The 19151-nt window shown below is 37.8% G+C and overlaps 3 protein-coding genes across 4 annotated transcripts; 1 reads left to right on the top strand and 2 right to left on the bottom strand.

Moving 5' to 3' along the window:
• Window positions 1-48: 48 nt before the first annotated feature.
• LOC111228438 (isocitrate dehydrogenase [NAD] subunit alpha, mitochondrial-like) lies at window positions 49-4739 on the bottom strand. Of its 2 annotated transcripts, XM_022754312.1 has the most exons (12): window positions 4662-4699; window positions 4245-4310; window positions 3433-3495; window positions 3232-3315; window positions 3016-3130; window positions 2609-2796; window positions 2228-2361; window positions 2021-2123; window positions 1833-1897; window positions 1274-1358; window positions 886-1038; window positions 49-797 (listed from the first exon to the last, which is right to left on the bottom strand). In XM_022754312.1, exons 1-12 carry the CDS (start codon window positions 4686-4688, stop codon window positions 714-716), a joined length of 1167 nt encoding a protein of 388 aa, XP_022610033.1. In that variant the 5' UTR covers window positions 4689-4699; the 3' UTR covers window positions 49-713. The 2 variants fall into 2 exon arrangements, with proteins under 2 accessions (XP_022610033.1, XP_022610034.1); XM_022754313.1 differs by lacking the exon at window positions 4245-4310 and having other exon boundaries at window positions 51-797; window positions 4662-4739.
• A 992-nt stretch (window positions 4740-5731) lies between these two features.
• On the bottom strand, window positions 5732-9076 carry lrrc61 (leucine rich repeat containing 61). Its single transcript, XM_022754314.1, has 9 exons — window positions 8874-9076; window positions 7778-7873; window positions 7547-7693; window positions 7357-7417; window positions 7087-7172; window positions 6936-7001; window positions 6777-6845; window positions 6510-6635; window positions 5732-6377 (listed from the first exon to the last, which is right to left on the bottom strand). Exons 1-9 carry the CDS (start codon window positions 8899-8901, stop codon window positions 6271-6273), a joined length of 786 nt encoding a protein of 261 aa, XP_022610035.1. The 5' UTR covers window positions 8902-9076; the 3' UTR covers window positions 5732-6270.
• Window positions 9077-9822: 746 nt separating this feature from the next.
• LOC111228436 (calcium and integrin-binding family member 2-like) lies at window positions 9823-17008 on the top strand. Its single transcript, XM_022754310.1, has 6 exons — window positions 9823-10223; window positions 11680-11714; window positions 14497-14608; window positions 15815-15962; window positions 16049-16244; window positions 16567-17008. The coding sequence occupies exons 1-6, from the start codon at window positions 10173-10175 to the stop codon at window positions 16586-16588; spliced, it is 564 nt and encodes a 187-aa protein (XP_022610031.1). The 5' UTR covers window positions 9823-10172; the 3' UTR covers window positions 16589-17008.
• Window positions 17009-19151: the final 2143 nt, after the last annotated feature.

The raw sequence follows: 19151 nt of genomic DNA, 5'->3' as shown, positions 1-19151 counted from the left end.
TAATAATATTTAAGAGTCAACCAAGATAATGTTTTAAATACTGAATAATACTCACATCTTCTCATAGGCTGAAATATTTGTCTATAATTCATTTTATTGCTAGTTAACACTAGTTACTTGCATGATAGGATCTTACAATGTATTTTGTAGTCTAATTACATAGATCATAGTCACCATGGATCAAGTGGACCTTATAACACCAAGAGTAGTCATTTTCATTAACATTAAATAAAAAGTCTGGCATTTATGATGTAATATTCATTGTGTTAACTATACATTCATTATATTAGAAGCACAGAACACTATGATATGAAGAGAAGACTTGCAGAAAGGAGTGCAAAACATTTTCAAGTTTCATGTTATGGAGCCTAATAATGTTCAAATTATAAAAGCTCCAATTTGAATGTGTCTTGACAAAATAACAGTGTCAAAGACATTTGACAAGAGGCCAAATTCAGCCAATAAATAGACAATATACACCACACATTTAGCAGTTAAAGAATAATTGCATATCACATATACAGAAACTGTTGGTCAAAAGTTTTAAGACAGTGCTTTGGGGTGTGCAAAAAAATAAAACAATCAGGATCTCAAACTCCTGAGTCATTTTTAAAATACATATTTTGGTTAAAAATGTGCTGATACAACATGAAATGATGAAGTAAAGAGGCCCAAACTCTTAACACTTAACTCACGGCCACATTAGCATCTTTTTAGTCCATATCCCGCACTCGCTGACATATTGCATCTGTGAATTCGGAGCACTTTGAGTTTCCTCCCAGGTCTTTTGTCAGAACCTTGAAGAGGGACAAAAAAAGCATTATAAATAAGAATGGGAACATATACCCAAAACTGCATGTCTTAATTTCTTGAAAAGAACATTACCGTTTTGTCTCGAATGGTGTCAAAGCAAGCCATTTCGATCTTCTTGGCATGGCCATGTAGACCCATGTGCCGCAGCATCATGACCGCACTAAGCAGCAAGGCGGTGGGGTTGGCCATGTCTTTTCCTGCTATATCTGGTGCAGTTCCATGAACCTGACAGAAGAAATTAATCACAATCTGTGATAATGATCGACTTTTATAACTTTTCTATAAACATTAGATTTCTAAAAAGATTTAAAAAAAAAAAAAAAACATGTAGGCTAATAGTGTCTTCAGTAACTCATCCCACACCATGAATTCATACTGTGCAACTTGTACTATGATCATGAGATTAACTGAATAGTATGAGGAAAAAGTAGTCTGACAAATGGGAATATAAACAACATACCGACTCAAATATGGCAACACCATTGGTGCCAATGTTCCCACTAGGAGTCACTCCAAGACCTCCAATTAGTCCAGCACAAAGATCACTGTCAGAGTAAACACATACAGTTACCTTTAGATTTATTCTAGTGCAGACATTGTGACCATATTAATTGGATTTCATGTACACATGTACAAAGTTTTCAACTGATGCAGTCTATGTAAATACTATTTGCAAAGGTGCATCCTCATCACAAAATTTCCACATCTACAGTATTTACTAAGTCCTTAGTCACCTTTTTTCTCTCATCGATATTAAATTGTTGTAGTTGAGGTTAGCCTAGGTACTCTGACAAGGTAAAGTGTTTGTCATTGTTATACATTATTATTTCCTGTAAATATGCTGCCTGGTTGAATCCACCCAGTCAGCACTACTCTCCTGGTTTTAACACATTTCAACATGTAGATTAAAACAAAATGACACAATGCACAATTGTGTGTAAATGCATATGTAAATATGGAGGATTTGCTGAATGATCAATTGCATTTTCTGGCTTTTTGTTGTAATTTAATGATCTTACCTCAAGATGTCTCCATACAAATTTGGCATCACTAATACATCAAACTGTGTAGGATCCTGTACCATCTGTAAAAACAGGTAGAGATAATACCTTTATTGCATAGGAATATGCAAAATTTCTCACTAAACATTGCTTCTTATCCACGTAAATCATTTTTGCACACTAATCTAATTCATAATGAGACTTACATTGAGACACACAGTATCCAAGTACATTTCAGTGAATTTCACATCTTTGTGCTTTTCAGCAGCCTCTCTGCATTTTCGGAGGAAAAGTCCATCAGACATGCGCCTATAAAAAATGTTACAGAAGACTTTAATTTCAATGAACAACTTAGTATTAGTATTAAATAACAGAGTATTAAAAGTACTAAATTTGTACTGAATTTAACTTACATAATATTGGCCTTATGGACAGCAGTAACACTGGCCCTCTGATTGTTCCTGGCATATTCAAAAGCATACTCTGCAATGCGTTGGCTGGCTTGCTCAGTAATGAGCTTAATACTCTGTACAACTCCATCAACAATCTGAAATGAATAGTATGGATGTACTGTAGTAGTGAATGTGAGTATTAGTTGAATAATTTCAAAAATAAAATACAAAATATTCTATTCCTGAACATCTTAGGGTTTACGTTGGAGAAGAAAAAGTAAATAAATAAATAAATGAATAGAATAAGTTAAAATATAAAAGAATATGAGATACAGTGTATTGATCTAAAAGAAATTGTAAATAATACAATGTACAAAGTAATGTGATGTTAAAGGTTTTTACCACATGTTCAATCCCACTGTATTCTCCCTCAGTGTTCTCCCTGATGGTGACCAGGTTCACATCAGTATAGGGGGTTTTGTAGCCCTCGATGGACACACAGGGGCGCACATTGGCATAGAGGTCAAAGGTTTTCCTAAGCAGTAGGTTCATAGAGGGATGGCCGGCAGCTATCGGTGTCTTCAAAGGACCTGTAGATTATTACATAATTCAAATTATTTCCTGGTTCACCTGCAAACACAAACACCTATAATTCACATCTCCAAAACAATTTAATTGCCCAAATGCTGTTGGAATGATTACTGGTATAGAGAGATTAGTTACGAGTCACTTGAAAAAAAATTATATTCAACATAATACAACACCATGAGAAAATCATCCAATTCTTTAGTGAATATAACTGAAGTTACCTTTCAGACCAATTTTGTTCCTGTCCATTGATTCTTTGGCATCAGGAGGAATCATCCACTTGCCACCAGGTCCTTGGATGGCAGTAACATTTCTCTCTTCCCACTGAATAGGTGCCTACATAAAAAAGTGTAGGTACAACAGAAGCATTAGATTAGTTTATATAAAGGCCTTTTTGAAATTTAACAACAGTGCTTTCCTGCTCCAACAGTACTAACTTGAGCTGCTTCAAAAATTTTCATGACAGCACCGGAGATCTCTGGACCAATTCCATCACCAGGGATTAAAGTAACAGTTTGCATCTGTGAGGAAGAACAGAGACGAATAACATTCAGTGACAATGAAATATGAGCAATAAGTTACATCAAAAATCTTCTTTAATAAAAGTATTACTGAATCTCTAGAGTAAAGGTAAATACCCCACGGATGAACGTCCTGGGTTGTGGATTCTCTTTCATCAAAGCTCCAACCACCCGTGACATCTGACAATTAAAAAGGCTCATGTTTTTACAGGTACATATCAAATACAGTGAACTGAGCACAGCTTGCTTAAGTAATGAACATACTAGGAACAGAATGACCCAAGAATTGTGCACACTCGTGTTTTACAGTACAGCTTATATGGCTCTGGATAACTGTTTGCCAGTAATGTATTTTTGACCAAAAAGCTTTATAATTATCGTAATGCCAATACTTGGTCACTCTAGTAAATCATCTGGACATGAAAAGCAGTACAATCACATGAAACACACAGATAGATAGATGGATGGATAGCTGGATAGATAGATAGATTTGCAATCTGCAAAGGACATTCTGGAAGAGGAGACTCCAGTACAAAGCATGCGTTAATTAAAAGTGTTAAATAGCATGTTCTCTTGTCTTCTTTGGTAATGGTTAAGGACCCACATACCACTCCAAAAGACCTGCAGTAAAGGCGAGGGTTAAATAAGAGTTAATAATATAAACTTGAGCAAGAGGAAATGCGAAGCAAGTTTCGTTTTGAAGCAAAATGACAGCTTACAGTCGACGGCGTATCTTAGCCATGCTGAACTGTTGAAGTTGCAGACTTGCAATACCAAAGGCGTTCCGATTAAAAAACAAAATATAAATATGGCCGAACAAAATGCCCATTTCAGATTTGAGTGACATAACTACTGCGGGAGATTGCTAGCTAGCTCTTTCCCAAACGCAGCGAGGACAGTCAACGTTTTAATACGTATGCTTAACTTACTTCCTGTGCCTTGATTTTATCCTTGTCATTGACCGATAAACCCCACTTTCTTAGTAGATTAAGAATCTGTAGATGACAAACATTTGTTGCCATAATGTAGTTTTTACAGAACATGTTCAACTTGAGCTATCAGCTATAAACTGTTACAATGCATTATAAAAGAAAAACATGTCTTCACATAGCTAGCTAGCTAAATGGCAGTCAAGAGTCAGGTTGCTATAGTAACTACAAGCAAGTCGCCTGAGCTGGAGCCTAGCTAGTTAGCTGAGTAGCTAATGTCTGTCTGTGGTATCCCAGTAGTCTTTGAATGTATGAACTACAGTCAAAGAACCTAAGATTAGTTGATGAGGTGAAACAGAATGTCATGCGTTTGGTGCAACATATATGAAAGATTAGCATTTTTTCTCCCGTACATACCGCTGACCTCCACGCCTTCCCTGCCATCCTGTTAGCCAAGGTCGATGCAGCAGCAGCAGCAGCAAGAGCAGCAGCAGGAGGAGGAGAAGGGCTTCTGCCTCTTCTTTGAGGTTTTATGGTCTCCAACCTTAACGTCGCATTACTGCCACCTTCTGGCAGTAATGAAATACTGTAATGAAATACTCTCAAATGATTTCTTGCGTTTCTACAGTGTTTGTCCTGCATGAGATGACATGTTGTACTCTTTCTGCTTTCTGACACATCTCTCTATGATCTGAGATGTTTTCCTATTATGAAGTGTGTTATTAAAATCACTATATCCGGTTCTCTTTCCCATCTTTTCCCCCGTTCCTCACCACCCCCACCCTTTTCTGTATTGAATGCAAATGTATTCCTTTGGCTTCATGATCCCAGTTCTGCTGCCACTCTTGATTAGTTTTCCTCCAAACTAAACTTTTCCCCTCTGAATTTGAAAGTATTAACTTTTCAACATGTGCAGGAATTTCAGTCTGTGAGCATTATTCTGTGAGGAAGATCGTGATGGTTTTTGGTAGTGCCGAACTCAATACTTCTAAGTGCAGAAGCTGGATGCCTGCATATGGGTATCTTACTTGATCATCTCTGTCCAGCCCACTGTATAGTACCCACTAACTCTAAAGCATACACTTCAAGTAGTTTGGGGCTCTGACATGGATCTATCTAATGACTGTGCACTGCCACTGCTACACCTGTTGCATCTGTCTAAGGATTCTTTGACCCATCTGTTAATGTGCACACATTCAAAATACTGAAGTTCTGTGTGGATATACTATTCAAATACTGAAGAGCCTCAGATAGTTTTGCAGGAGTCCACCACCAGCAAGTGGCGCCAGTAGACTGCTTCTGAGGGCCTACAAATTTCACCATGAGTGACTCATTTCTTCCCTTAAGCCACATCATTAATACACGTTTTCTCTGGCTCTGGATGTGTAAACAGTGTATAGTATGTATGCATCAATATTAATAAACTGTAATTATGAGTAAAAATCAAAGATTTGCAGTACAACTTTACACCTTTATAAGCACTGTATTTTCAACAAGTTGGTCGTACACATAATAAATTTTATGGTATAAAACAAGTAGAAACAGCTGAAACAATCATTCAATCACATTTTGCAAAAGTTCAACATACCAAGAAAGCATACAGCATGGGACACATTAACTCCCACAATTATCCAGCAATGCAAAATGGAAAAGAGCTTTTAATTACTGAAAACCTATAGAAATTCTGAAGCAGCATAGCTCTCAGCATAAATGCAGGCTACTACATGGTACAAAATGCACACTGTGCAAGTAAAGACATCTTTGAACCAAACTGAGGGGTGTCAGTATGGATAAAGGCTTTCAAACCACTTACATGTATCGTCAGATACCCAATGCATAGGATGCGATAAAATTTCAACAAATGCCTCACACTGCAACACAGAGCATGTGTGTCTGGCAATGATACTTATCAAGCATTTGGATATAGCTTAGTAATTTGAAAAGAACTACAGTACATTAGCCATAGTATATCACACAACAAAAAGTTGTTAAATGTTGCACACAAATGTGTCCAAATCAGCTCAACTCAGATGGCATACTGCTTTGGCTGCTTCTTCAGACTCATCGATCTTTCAGTTTGTGAAATTACATGAGTGGCTCTGTTGTTGAGGAGTCTGCATTCATGAAGAACATCTGTAGAAAGTCAAATATAGGACAAGGACAATAGGACAATTACATAGAATACTATAAACAAGGCACAACAGTCACAACTGGTTACATGCAACACAATTCTTTTAAAACACAGCTCTACAGAGAATGTCTTACCATTAAACTGTTTGTAGGCTTCCTCGATAATGGCATTGTTTGATCTCTTTATCTCCCAGTAACTATCTTCCACCCATGGCTTGCAATCAGGATGTTCAATAAGCTGTCCATTCTTGTATAAACCAGCTAAACATTCAAAGACAGAAAAACATGCTATATTGCTATATTGATTTAATGTTTACTAACATTTTGTAAATCATTCTGTAAATGCCAGTGGAAAACATTATGAATGATAAATACCACAACCAACATCTTAATCTGATGTACCTTTGATGGTATCATCAATGTCTTTGCATAACTGGTACAGGTCGCTCCCACGTCCAACAACTCTTTCACCTACAATTTCAACAGAAACAAAGAGCTTGGGAAACATTCACATCAGTGTGATTGTTAATGTGCAAAAGAATAAATAAAAAAATATCTCACCATCCAGCACCTTAATGGTTGGGAACATCTCCAGAACTATGGTTCTATATGAAGTGTTCCTGCACACTGACAGAGAGAAAACCATTGTGAATTTACTCATCAAGATTTTCCATCAACTGGATTGTTTTAAAATTAAGTCAGTGAAAATTACCTGGATTACTGTAATTGTAAGTGTTGTCTTTAAAACGTATATTTTCTAGCTTTCTCAAAGGCTGAAGGCAGTGAAGGCTCTCAATACTTGAGAGAAACAAAACAGACAAGAGAGAATTTTACACAACCAATTCAGAATATTGCTCTTACAAATGTAATTACTAGTAAAAAAAATTGTTTTATGTTTAACATCAGTAACATATTTGTTTGTATAGTATGTTATCAACATTGTAATTAGTGACATATTTGGTCAATGGTTATATAGTGATACCTGGATATGATATTACCAGCCACGTTCAAGTTCTGTAAACAGTCACAACTGCGCAGTGGTTCTGAAAATACAAAAGCAATAACATTAAATTAAAAAATTAAAAAATTAAAAAAATCTATTCATGATACTCTTTCTTGATAAGTGGATATACAGCATGAAAATTAAGACTATACTGCTCCTGCAATCTTACCTAAATTGGAAATCCTGTTGGCAGACAAATTGAGTACAGAAAGAAGCCGGAGAGATGCAAGAGGAGCCAAATTTGTGACGTTATTTCCAGAGAGATCCAGTCTCTCCAAATTTATACACTCCCCAATGCATCCAAGGTCATGTATTCCTAAAACACATACAATATAAAATTTATAAGAAACTATAATGCATTTTTGAAGACTTAAATACTGAAATAGTAATTTCATCTTACCAAGACCTCTCAATTTGAGAAACAGTATCGACTCCAAATCGAATTCTCCTGTACGTGACTTGAGCAGCACAGCAGTTATCTTCTCAAATTCTGCATCTGAAAGAATCAGAGCAACACGACTGCAGCATAACAAAGCACGTTCACTATTCCCGTCTTATTTGTGAGTCAGCACTGCAAAAGGAGAATGCCAGAAGCACTGTCTCTCTTCTGTTTGCCCATGCAATCATCTCTAAATAGTAAACACCAATTCAAGCAGCCCATGAATTTCATATCAGGCAGCACACTGAGCTTCTCCTCTGCCAGCTCCTGGGGGAAAGGGTCACAAAACAGGCTGATGTGCGGCTCTGTGCAATGTTTGTGATGGTACTGGCGTGCCAGTTGCATGCACGAATAACAACTGAGGGAGTTATATTTGGTTTAATTTCCTAAGGCAGAATCACTCCCAAACTCTGACTACACACGAATACTCCTTCATGAGCCTGCTCAAATGAAACCCTGATTCCCTGAAGAGAACTGCATCCCTGAAAGAAAGGACTCATCAGGTTGTCCGGCGTTTAGTTCTTCCCATTTCATGCTGTAACATTTTCTGATTTACATCCACACTGGTTTTATTTGGTTCACTTTATATGTAAATTATGTAAGAACTGGCCGACTGGTATCCATAACAGCACTGCAAAATGGGGGAAGCGGTCGTGGGTGGGAAAAGTATGGCCACCAAACGCATATCTGAACACATATGTTAACACCTGCAGAAATATAGGTGATGATGTTTGGTTTAGCTTGGCAGTCTGCCACCATGTTAGTAAATGTTGTTAGCTATTGTGGTTGATAACGACCTGTATCTTAGCTATGACCGTCGTGAGGCGATGAATGCGTGATTTCACGAGAATGATTCGGCCGGATGAAGAGTGGGTGGGTTATTTAATGAAATGGTAATTGTTCTTTTTTTCTCTCTCTCTCTCTGATGATGACACACGTAAAAATGTTATGTAACAAACGATACGTTGTTAGCTACACCTTAGCATAAGCCACAGCTAGCTAGCATAAGCCGCTAGTGGCTAGCATAGCGACGTAGCAACAAGCCATCACAACTTACCTTGGTCTTTATCTCGCTTAGAGTCCATCGTGGGCAACTTTGCTACTTGGAAAGCTACCTATCGCAATAAAAAGCGATGATTTTTTAACCAATACAGTGGAAAGGCAAGGCAGTGGTAATTGATGGGGAACGTGAAATTGGCATCTGTCCTGGGGTACAGTTGGGACACGCTCACTGTACTGCTGTGCTGCAGTAGCACGCAGGTGGATGTGGATGAGACGGACCTCAGTCTCCGCAGTCCAGCTCAGGATAAGCAAAGAGGGAGGCGGTGCACCGACTGTGTTGGAGGGCGCTGGGTGATGTGTCTGCAAAAAAAGTTCCAGTATTTGTTAGATCTTGCTTCCTGAGCAACAGGTTCTACGTTTCATGTTTCAATTAAAAGTCTTATTATTGTAAACTATCCCTCTGTGGTAGTCTTCGGTAGTCAACACTAGATAACAGTGAAATTAAGTAGTGATGATACATATTGATTAAAACAAAAGGGTCAGACATCTTTTTATGAACCTGTCTATTACCAGCGGTGGAAAGTAACTTCACTACATTTCATATGGAAATATTCCACTATATTTTATGATAGCTTAAGTTACCATACTTTACAGATAAAAAGATGAAAAACAAAACATATGATCAGTTTATGAAATATGATGCATTATAGGTGAAATGATCCAACATTCAAATTCAGTTTATATGGTAATGCAACAATAATAATAGGCTAATAATAACAACAACAATAATGATAATAATAATAATAGACTAATAATAATAATGATAATAACAATAACAACAATAATAATAATAATAATAATAATAATAATATCAAATGTTCTTATTACATTTCAACCACTGCCCATTACACCTTTTCTTCACCAAAAGTATATATGGACAGCGTCTCCCTTACCAGCAGGTTCTTGTTCTTATTTATTTATTTACCTCAGGTCCTATTGGTTTGTCTTGACTCCGGGACAGCAGCTGAGGGCTGAGGCAGAAGCAGATCAGTTTGCACTCCTTGGACTCCGCAGTCAGCCTCCATTGGCTCTGACACAACTGGACACGAGTCTTTTACTTTTTCTTTTTCTCTCTCTTTTTAAAAAAAAAAAAATCATCCTCTATTTGCAGTCATGGCGGACACCTCCTGGAAGGAAACCAATCACCTTTTTTAAGAGTTTGAAACGTCCTCCACTCATCTTGCTCCTGTGCGGAGACTTTGACTCCGCGGACCCCCTAAATGCCTTTCATTGAGAAAAGGCTTCGGACGTTCAGTGTTGTGAATGTGTACAAGCAGCAGATTACTTGAATAAGATGGGTAATAAGCAAACAATATTTACCGACGAGCAACTTGATGCCTACCAGGTAAGCTTGCATGCCCCTGACTAAACCTGCATCATATACTGTATGTCCAACACCAGGTTCAGAAAAATCATGGGAAAGCTTAAAATTTCTTGGCATCTAAATGATGATGATCTACCTGAATGTAGTTCAGTTAATAAAAAAATATAGGCCTATGTAAAGATTTAAGAATATAAAGCATTAAACTTAAGTGCATGCATTTTTCCATTATAACTATTCCATAACTATGATAATAATAAGTATTGTAAATCACCCTATGACTTTTTTCTGATACTGACCTAGTCACTCCTGTTAGTGGAACCCCCCCCCCCCCATGTGTCTTGGATTTAATTGAAAAAGCAAAACATACTGAACATTTTGTGTGAGTGTCAGTATTGATCATTAATACAGATTGGCCCCATTAATTAATGATAGGCAATAATCAGTTACCAGCTAGAGTGCCATCAGTTATGACTCCACTGTTTAAATGTTGACAGTCTTGATAAGTGAGAATAGCAGATGGTTTTGATCTCACTGCACACTGGAGGTGCTCACTGAGCTATAATCTGAGAAGAGCTGACCTTCTGTTCCCTGTTACAATAATCCAGGTTTTCCTGTGAAGAAACGCATATTCATGTGCACAGGTTTAAGGTTATTAGGTGTGGATTTAATTATTGATGCCAAGCCAGTGTGATATGCTGTGAAATTCTACTCTCAGGAGACAGTTTAGTTCTCAAGAGCCTCTCTGGTTACTCCTGCTACTCTTTAAAACTTGTTCTTAGAAAACTGTTGATTTCGCTTTCTGCCTTAGTTATTATTGAGTATCAATACATCTTACTGTTTTAGGATCAAATATTTACGATATAACACCTGAGTGTTGTTGTACCCCAAGATTCAGTGCTCAAGTAGTTTAACTGTACAAAAAGCATATTACTTTCTGTGTTATGTTGTATGATGGAGACTAGTAGTGTAGTCAGATATTGCTTTAAATACACACACAATTCTAATTAACCCAGATATCTTCAGTAGTTGGAGCTCAGCTGGCTGCGCTCTGCTCCTCACACTCAGGAGCACAGCTCAGGCAGAGCGGATACAAGGTAAAATGTAAACTGAGTCGCTCCCAGTAGGGCTTTTGGATAATTCGTGTGCCAACACATGCATGTCAGACAACAGCAGATCATGTTCCCCTGCCTCATCGCTCCTAATGCAAGTGGCAGGTGACAATACTCACACATCATCTTCATTTAAGAGAAACCAGACGCCTCGACTTGCTCTTTACAGTAAGGGTTGTTCACATGACTTCAGAGGAACCGTAATGTTATTTTATGTGACTCACAGATGTGTCACTGAGAGTGAGTTCAGGTCTTTTATAGAAGATGTAAATAATCACTGTACCTTCAGAAATGTGTCATACAGTACAGTCCTTTTCCAAACTTGTATCATACTTGTGTTTTGACAAGCTGTTTTTCTCTCATTGCAGGACTGTACATTTTTCACCCGCAAAGAAATTCTGCGGTAAGTCCTATGATGTGTACCTCTTGATTCTGATGCTCACAGATGTACTGTAGATCAGCTACACACTTCACCACAGTAGTGGTGTGGTGGTACAGTAAGTGTAATCATAAAATCATACACAGAATGATAGTAGACATAATAACCATCATCAAAATATACCAAGGCTGCCTTTTATCTCCCTGTTTTCCTCCTTGTCCTGTGCCATGTAGTTAAAATGTACTTTAAGTGACCACTGATTTGGCATGTAATACTGTGTGTTCATTCACAACCCATACTTGCATTACAAGGGCCTATATAAAAAAAACATTAACACTTCAGACTGCATTTGGCTCCTGTCTGCATGTGTGAACCATGTCCAGTCCTCAGACTCCTTCCCACTTGGGGAAACCTAATGCTGAAGCTGATTTTGTTGGCAGCTGCCGGTATTTGGGCACTGTTCGGAAAAGGAAAGGTACAAAAAATGTTTGCCTCTGATTAAACTGATTCACAACACTGAATTTAAAATGGGTCAAATGGTATATGTGCTGCTGCTATAAAGGAAATACTGCATTTTGGCTTACATGCACAATATAATTGTTATGAATCATACATGTATTTTAATCTATGCACATACAATTTTTAGTAATATATTTATAGGTTATAACATGCAAACATTCAATAAAGAATCGGTCAATATTGTAAATATTTCCGGCAAAACTGATACAAATCGATGCGTATGAAGCAATAAGTGCAAAGCAAAATGAATGAACGTGGTCATTTTTTAATAGAATTAGGACACTGCCATTTATCATTTCGTGGCTGCTAAATGTCTTTGTACAAACTGACATCCTAAATATTTCTCTTATCCTGTACATTAATGATCTTCTTCAACTGAACATCTCAGCAGATACAAAAAGGCAGCATAACATAACAGCCAATGCAGACGCAATTACTGTAATTACAATGTATAATATAATGACATTTATGAGTGGCACTCATGGGCATTTATTGTTCATAAGGACTGTTATTATCCACAACAAGGAAAAATCTGTCAGTTATATGTCAGTGACGATCTGCAAAGTTCTGTTGAGCAGCAGTGTCACTATGTTACCTAAACCTTTGAAAGTCATGTTGACCTTTTGACTGTGGTGTTGTTTTCAGTACCACCCAATATAGTGTCACGTTTCTACCTCTTTCGACATGTGCAGCCTCGACACTTTAAAAAATGAAATAAACATAAATGTAATATATACTCTTAGTGATTGCGCTAGGTATCATGGCTCACCGGGTGGCATCATTTCTCTCTTCCTGTCTGTCACCCCCTTCATTGACAGGCATAAATTAAACAAATCGCTCGCTCTTCTTTTTAATGGAATTGACCAGTGATGTTCATGTTTCGGTGTCTTTTGTCAGTGGTTCTAGATGTTGGAGGATAAATAGCAACTTAAAGAAATTAACTACAGATACTGAAGAATGTTGCAGTGTAACATTAGATAAGGGTTATGTGATTCCAGGCAGGAATTTGGAATTTGTTTGTTGATTTGCTCTCATGTTTGTGCAGTAAAGATTGTTTTTGAGACAATTTTCTAACAATGAGGAATTTGTGTCTGTTGGTGCATCTGTTGCTATCTTCTAAAATTACCCGAGCTATCAAGAATTAATGAAGGATTAAAATTCAACAGATTACACAACATGCCTGTTTGAACCTACAATTTTTTTTTATTTTTTTTATCTAAGACAGGTTTGTTTTTTTTTCTCTCCCTTTCCACTCATCAACAGATTTTCCCTGCACATGTTCATCCTCTTTGATATTGAATTGACTTTGATTCCGAGGCTGGCAGTGGATTGGAAACCAAATTGACAATCAGCAGAGGGCGAAATAGGGTCCTACACTTTATGACCTTCATAAAATGCTCTTGTTTCTGCCCCCAGCTGCAGCTGTTACAGCACAGTTATGTAACATCAAAGAAGCAGGTTATCACTGACTTAAAGCCTTAGGCCTATGTCATATCCAGCATTAACACTAGAACATTATATTTCAGTGTTTTTGTATCTTCATTGTGCAAAATATTTGAAAATGAAATGTTAATAGGCCAACTGTATATCATTAGAATTGCAACGGTTGCAACGTTTTTTTATTTTATGATTTGCTATTGCAATTAAAATTCAAAGAGATTTCAGAGCCAATGAGGTCAGAGAAGTTGTGCGTCCCAAACACTTTCAAGGATTGTGGTACATCAAAAAGTAAGTTTGTCGTTTAAGACCAGTGTCCTTGCTAATGAGTGGCTCTGTTCTGGCATCAAATGTGACAGGATCAGTTAAGGGACAGTGTGAAATGGGGGCTGTAAATATTTTTTATCATTCATACAGCCTCCTTATATTTCTTTTGACATTATTCTCAATAATAAATTGCATAAAATTAAATGATTTTACAGCCCAAGAAAAGAGAGGGCCATGAGTGAGAAAGGTCAAAAAGTTGAATAATTGTTTTTCAAGAATGATTTGATTGTTCCGGTCCAGTATGTTGGAAAATTCACAATCGTCTTAACCTTTCTAGTGCTCTGTGTTTTACGGTAGGGGAAATATGTAGTGGTTTGCTTATTTATTTTTTCCAATAAAACCATATTCCCTAATTGTTACACTGTATATGTGCTATTCATAAATCAATAGATTATTACATCATATTACATTAGTCGTGCTTCAGATTTGCCTGTGTCTCAGGGGTTTACAGCTACATGTTGAGTAGAAATCAATGTAATTTCTAAACTGCAGTACAGTAAGTGCTCTTTATTTTTTATTCCAGGTTGCATGGCAGATACCATGAGTTGGCTCCACATCTTGTACCAATGGACTACACCAATGATCCTGATTGCAAACTGCCTTTAGCCTTGATAGTCAACATGCCAGAGTTAAAGGTAAAAACAATCCTTCTTCAGAGCACCTCAATATAGTATTAGTCCCGTGTCATAACAATATCCAAATAATCAGACACTTTTTACCTATTCTTTGTTTTTCACCAGCAGTATTGTGTTTCCTTTTTTTGGATTGCACACAAACATGGCACCCACTTCTCATGTGGGCCGACACCTAATCAATACACACTCTCGTCCAGAGGACAGAATTGATTTTTAACCATCATCATCACAGATCTGATTGTATGACACAGCTTATGAAAGTTAATGTGCCATGAAATGCTCTGCCTCTCTATCCTGACAGATGCATTCCCTCCTGTTTTTAAGCACCTGCCGTTTGAAAAGAACAACCAGAAATTTCTGAAATGGCATGTTGCGTAACATCACGTCACATCCTTATTTACCAAGAGGCTCATAATGTGTCATTCCTCTGGGTATAATTGGCCCTTGCCTGTAAAACTGTCGTGTGATTGCAGAGCTGTAAGGATGGCAGGAGGAAGATGGAGGCAGTCAAGGCAGGATTGATGAGGCCTGGGCAATACACAGTCATCTAAAGTCCTCTACAGCTTCATAACCATAAATACATTCCTATCTTGCTGGGGATTCAGTTTTAATGAGCTGTGTTGAGTTGACTGGACTGATTCAGGCTCCACTGACGTGATATCCAGTTAAAAATGGCATTGGTTTAGATGGCTGTTTATATAAATGGCTGCAGCTCAGCTTGTATTCAGCTCAAACATGCTAACTGCGCTCAGGACCACAGTTTTACTTACGTCGCTTACAGGTATAGAATAAGTGAGATTCTAAGTCACTTTTGATGGCCTCCACTTCAGTGTTAATTTATTACAACTTGCATCAAATCAGCTAATTACCTGGGATATAAAACTCCTAGTGGCAACTTATGGTTGAGCAACAGAGGAGAAAATATTGGCTTAGCCATACCAGCAAAAAGAAAGAGTCAGCCTTTTTAAGATGAACCCTGTGATCAGCAGAATAAACCTAACAGTTTAAACCACTGCCACGCATGTACTGTATGTGAAACTCAGCAGCAGCATATAAAACCCCATGGTTATGAAACTTCTGATTTGGTTTCTTTTCTTATCCAAACTACAAGCTCTATATTGAAAGGGGTTCCTCATTGCAGTAAATCTTACATTTACATTAATATGCACTGATGTATTTAAATGTTGTGATCCCCTTCAACCGTAGGAAAACCCATTTCGCAACAGGATCGTAGAGTCTTTCTCAGAGGATGGGATGGGGAATCTCAGCTTCAATGAATTTGTGGACATGTTCTCAGTCCTCAGTGAAACGGCTCCTAGAGAACTCAAGGCCATATATGCCTTCAAAATATATGGTAATGCTGAATTTCTAAAAGATACATTTAAATTTTTCAGAGTGCCCAGATTAGCAGTTATTTGCTGTAACTCCTGTTACCCACAGATTTCAATGTGGATAATTACCTGTGCAAAGAGGACCTGGAAAAGACTCTGAATAGGCTGACGAAAGAGGAGCTGACTCCTGAGGAGGTGGATCTGGTGTGTGAGAAGACCATCGAGGAGGCGGATTTGGATGGAGACAACAAACTCTCCTTTGCTGATTTTGAAAATATGATATCTAGGGCTCCTGACTTTTTAAGGTAATTAAATGTATTTTAAATACAATTTTAAGACTGTGTATACATAAAAGCATGTGTAAATATATTGTTTACACCTCATTCTATGCAGTGGCATTTTAAAATCACCTCATTACCCTTCACGCTGTCCCTGCCTACTTACAGGTTTCATTCCCCAGATAGCTGATTATCATTTCCATCATTTAACTGTCACCCTAGCAACATCACTTTAACCCCGGGCCACCCATTCAATTATATGTAAATGGCCTCACTGCTGTTCCTGATTCCTGTTCCTGAAGTCGGTAAATTTACAATGCTGGTCCCTCATATTCTTCTGTTACTCCAGTACCTTCCATATACGAATCTGAGAGGGCTCCGTGGAAGGTTTCCAAGGTGGACGGCGTGATGAACCTCAGGACTCCGCCTGAACCACGTCCTGGCCACAGCACAGTGCCTGTCTTCCACTCCCATCGTCAGAAAAAAACCACACATCAGTGCTCTGCGGCCTCAGCGAAGTCTGCTTAGTTAGAAAGCAGAATACTGGGTAAACCTGAATTCCCAGTACCCTGAATTTCCATACTGTGGATGAAAATGTTTTTTCCTCAAAGGGCTTGACCTGGATTGGTCTCTTGTTGGGAGAAAAGGTCATTCTTCCACATTTTATGTTTGAAAAATGGGAAATGAAACGAGTCTAAAATGAGCCAGACTCTGGGCTGCCTCTTATTGAGCACATTCAAGAATGCATAAAATGCTTATCTACCTACAGTGTATTGCACGTCTTCCTACAATGACACACTAGATACTGTATAAGCTTAAGGACAAAGCTTGAAGTGAATGAAAGCACAGCATTAGTGTTAAGGGCATACAGGTATTCTGTGTAAGCTATGCAATATTTGTACATGCAGTGTATTGCTTTTTAGTCATTTTAGGTTGTGTTTTTCGCTTGTGAAACTTGAACATGATGACAATCATATCGTACTGTTTTCCGGTTAAATGAAGGGCTCTGTCATCTGAATTCATTTTGGTAGCTTTCATCTGCCTCAGCCATTATCATGAGATGTTAGTTACAGCCATCTTTTGGATATATATTTTACTGTATTTAATGTGACTTTAGGTATTTGTCTTAAATAAATGTTTGTTTTTGTTTCTGTGTGTTTTGAGTGAATTGCTTTGTGTGAATGCATTTGTGTGGTTCATTGTAGTCACTGAAAAAGCACGAAAGAATCGTGAGCTCCCACCTTACCTTCAGCTTTAATGCGCTCAGCAATATCCCGTCCTTATAACCAGTTCACCTCAACCCACCCAGCCATGATGATCAAGGAGTGTGCACAGTAAAGATCAGGAAATGAATGACCGTGCCTCTGTAGAGCCCATCATATGAGCTGTAATAACTTGTTAAGCAGGATGTGATCATTAGGAGTGAGCTGCCTCAGCACGAGCATGATTAGATCCTGCACACACAGTTAATCTCAATGGAAAGCTGGAGGAAATGGCCTCGGTCACGCTGGTTGATGATTGATGGGTTCTGGTTTCCAGGCTCTGGTGCAAATTTGCATCAGGAACATATGGAGTACAGTGTACTTTGTTGATTTTGTGCGGTCAATATTTTCAGCGCAGGTTGCACCAATGAGTGTGCGCAATAGAGCTACATTGGTGAATGGCATGAGTGTTCTTATAGAAAGTCCCCAATGTGGTAAATGAAGAGAAGTTGATATCGAGTGTCGCCTGAAAGGGAGGAGGATGGTGAAAGTCAGTTAAACATTGTGCGGTCTGCAGGGCAGCCAGTTAATTCATTCCATTATCTCCAGTTGCCCTTTATGAGGACAGTATCAAATATTCAGGGCAATACAGCTCTGGTTGTGTGGCTTCATTAATTACCGGTCTCGCTGAGAACATCTGTTAATTATGATTCCAGCAGAGAGGCTTCTGGCACACTGTGATACTGGGGCTGTAAAAGCAGCCATCACTGTAAGCAACTGTTTCTGAGGCTGAGAGGAAACAAACTGTGTGTGAAACTCACGCTGATCTCTCTTCACGGGACCTCGTCTGTTTTCATTTGAGCTGATTTAAGATGGTGCCTCTAGCTTTCACAGTATGACAACAGTGGAGGATGTACAACGAGCTTGATGGCAGATAGAGATTCTCTATCACATTTTCTCTAGATATACCTTTTCTTATGGTATTCCTCTTTAATTTAGCATGTGTAGGCATTATATAAACAATTAATAAATGTCTTAATACACTATGACACACTAGTTGTAAGCCTAAACCGAGATAAAACCCCTTTGCTTTTTCAAGACGTATTTATTCATTTGTAAATACCTTTTCCACGATGAGTGAGCAAACGCCACCCACTGATGAAGGCCATGACATAACTCAAAGTCCTATTAGAAATCCAGCAAGTGACCTTTGAGTTAAAATGTGATACTATTTCCAGGATGAAGAAGAGCAGTCAAGGTGCAACATGTCTTCATGAGTTCTGAACACATTTATAAACAGTTTAAAACCAGAGGCAGTTGGTAACTTTTTATAACATGTTGTAAAATTTCTTTTTACTGTGTTATCGGTTCATCATTAACTTAATTATGAATAATTCATAGTTGTTGACAAATACATTGATACAAATGTCCCTATATCTGTATAAAACTCATTGCACCATCATCATTGTATGTTATAAACAATCCATTAAGTGTTGTTGTATATTGCTTATAAATTGCTCATATTGGTCATAAATGCTAAATTTAAATAACATTTAATGGTTAATGGTTAATTCTCACTTCCACATACAATATAATAAAATCAAAATATGATTTTTACATTTTGTTTACCAGCGTTTCTCTTATTTTGCACACGTGTAAGAACCCACTGATAAACAATCAGGCAGTTATGACATTGTGTTTATCTCTTATAAGAAGTAACCAATAACACTAT

Source organism: Seriola dumerili, unplaced genomic scaffold (assembly GCF_002260705.1).
Source record: "Seriola dumerili isolate Sdu_G_001 unplaced genomic scaffold, Sdu_1.0 BDQW01000219.1, whole genome shotgun sequence".
In the NCBI taxonomy this organism is placed as follows: domain Eukaryota; kingdom Metazoa; phylum Chordata; class Actinopteri; order Carangiformes; family Carangidae; genus Seriola; species Seriola dumerili.
Note: the sequence above shows the minus strand (reverse complement) of the source record. Positions and strands in the feature narration are given on the sequence as shown.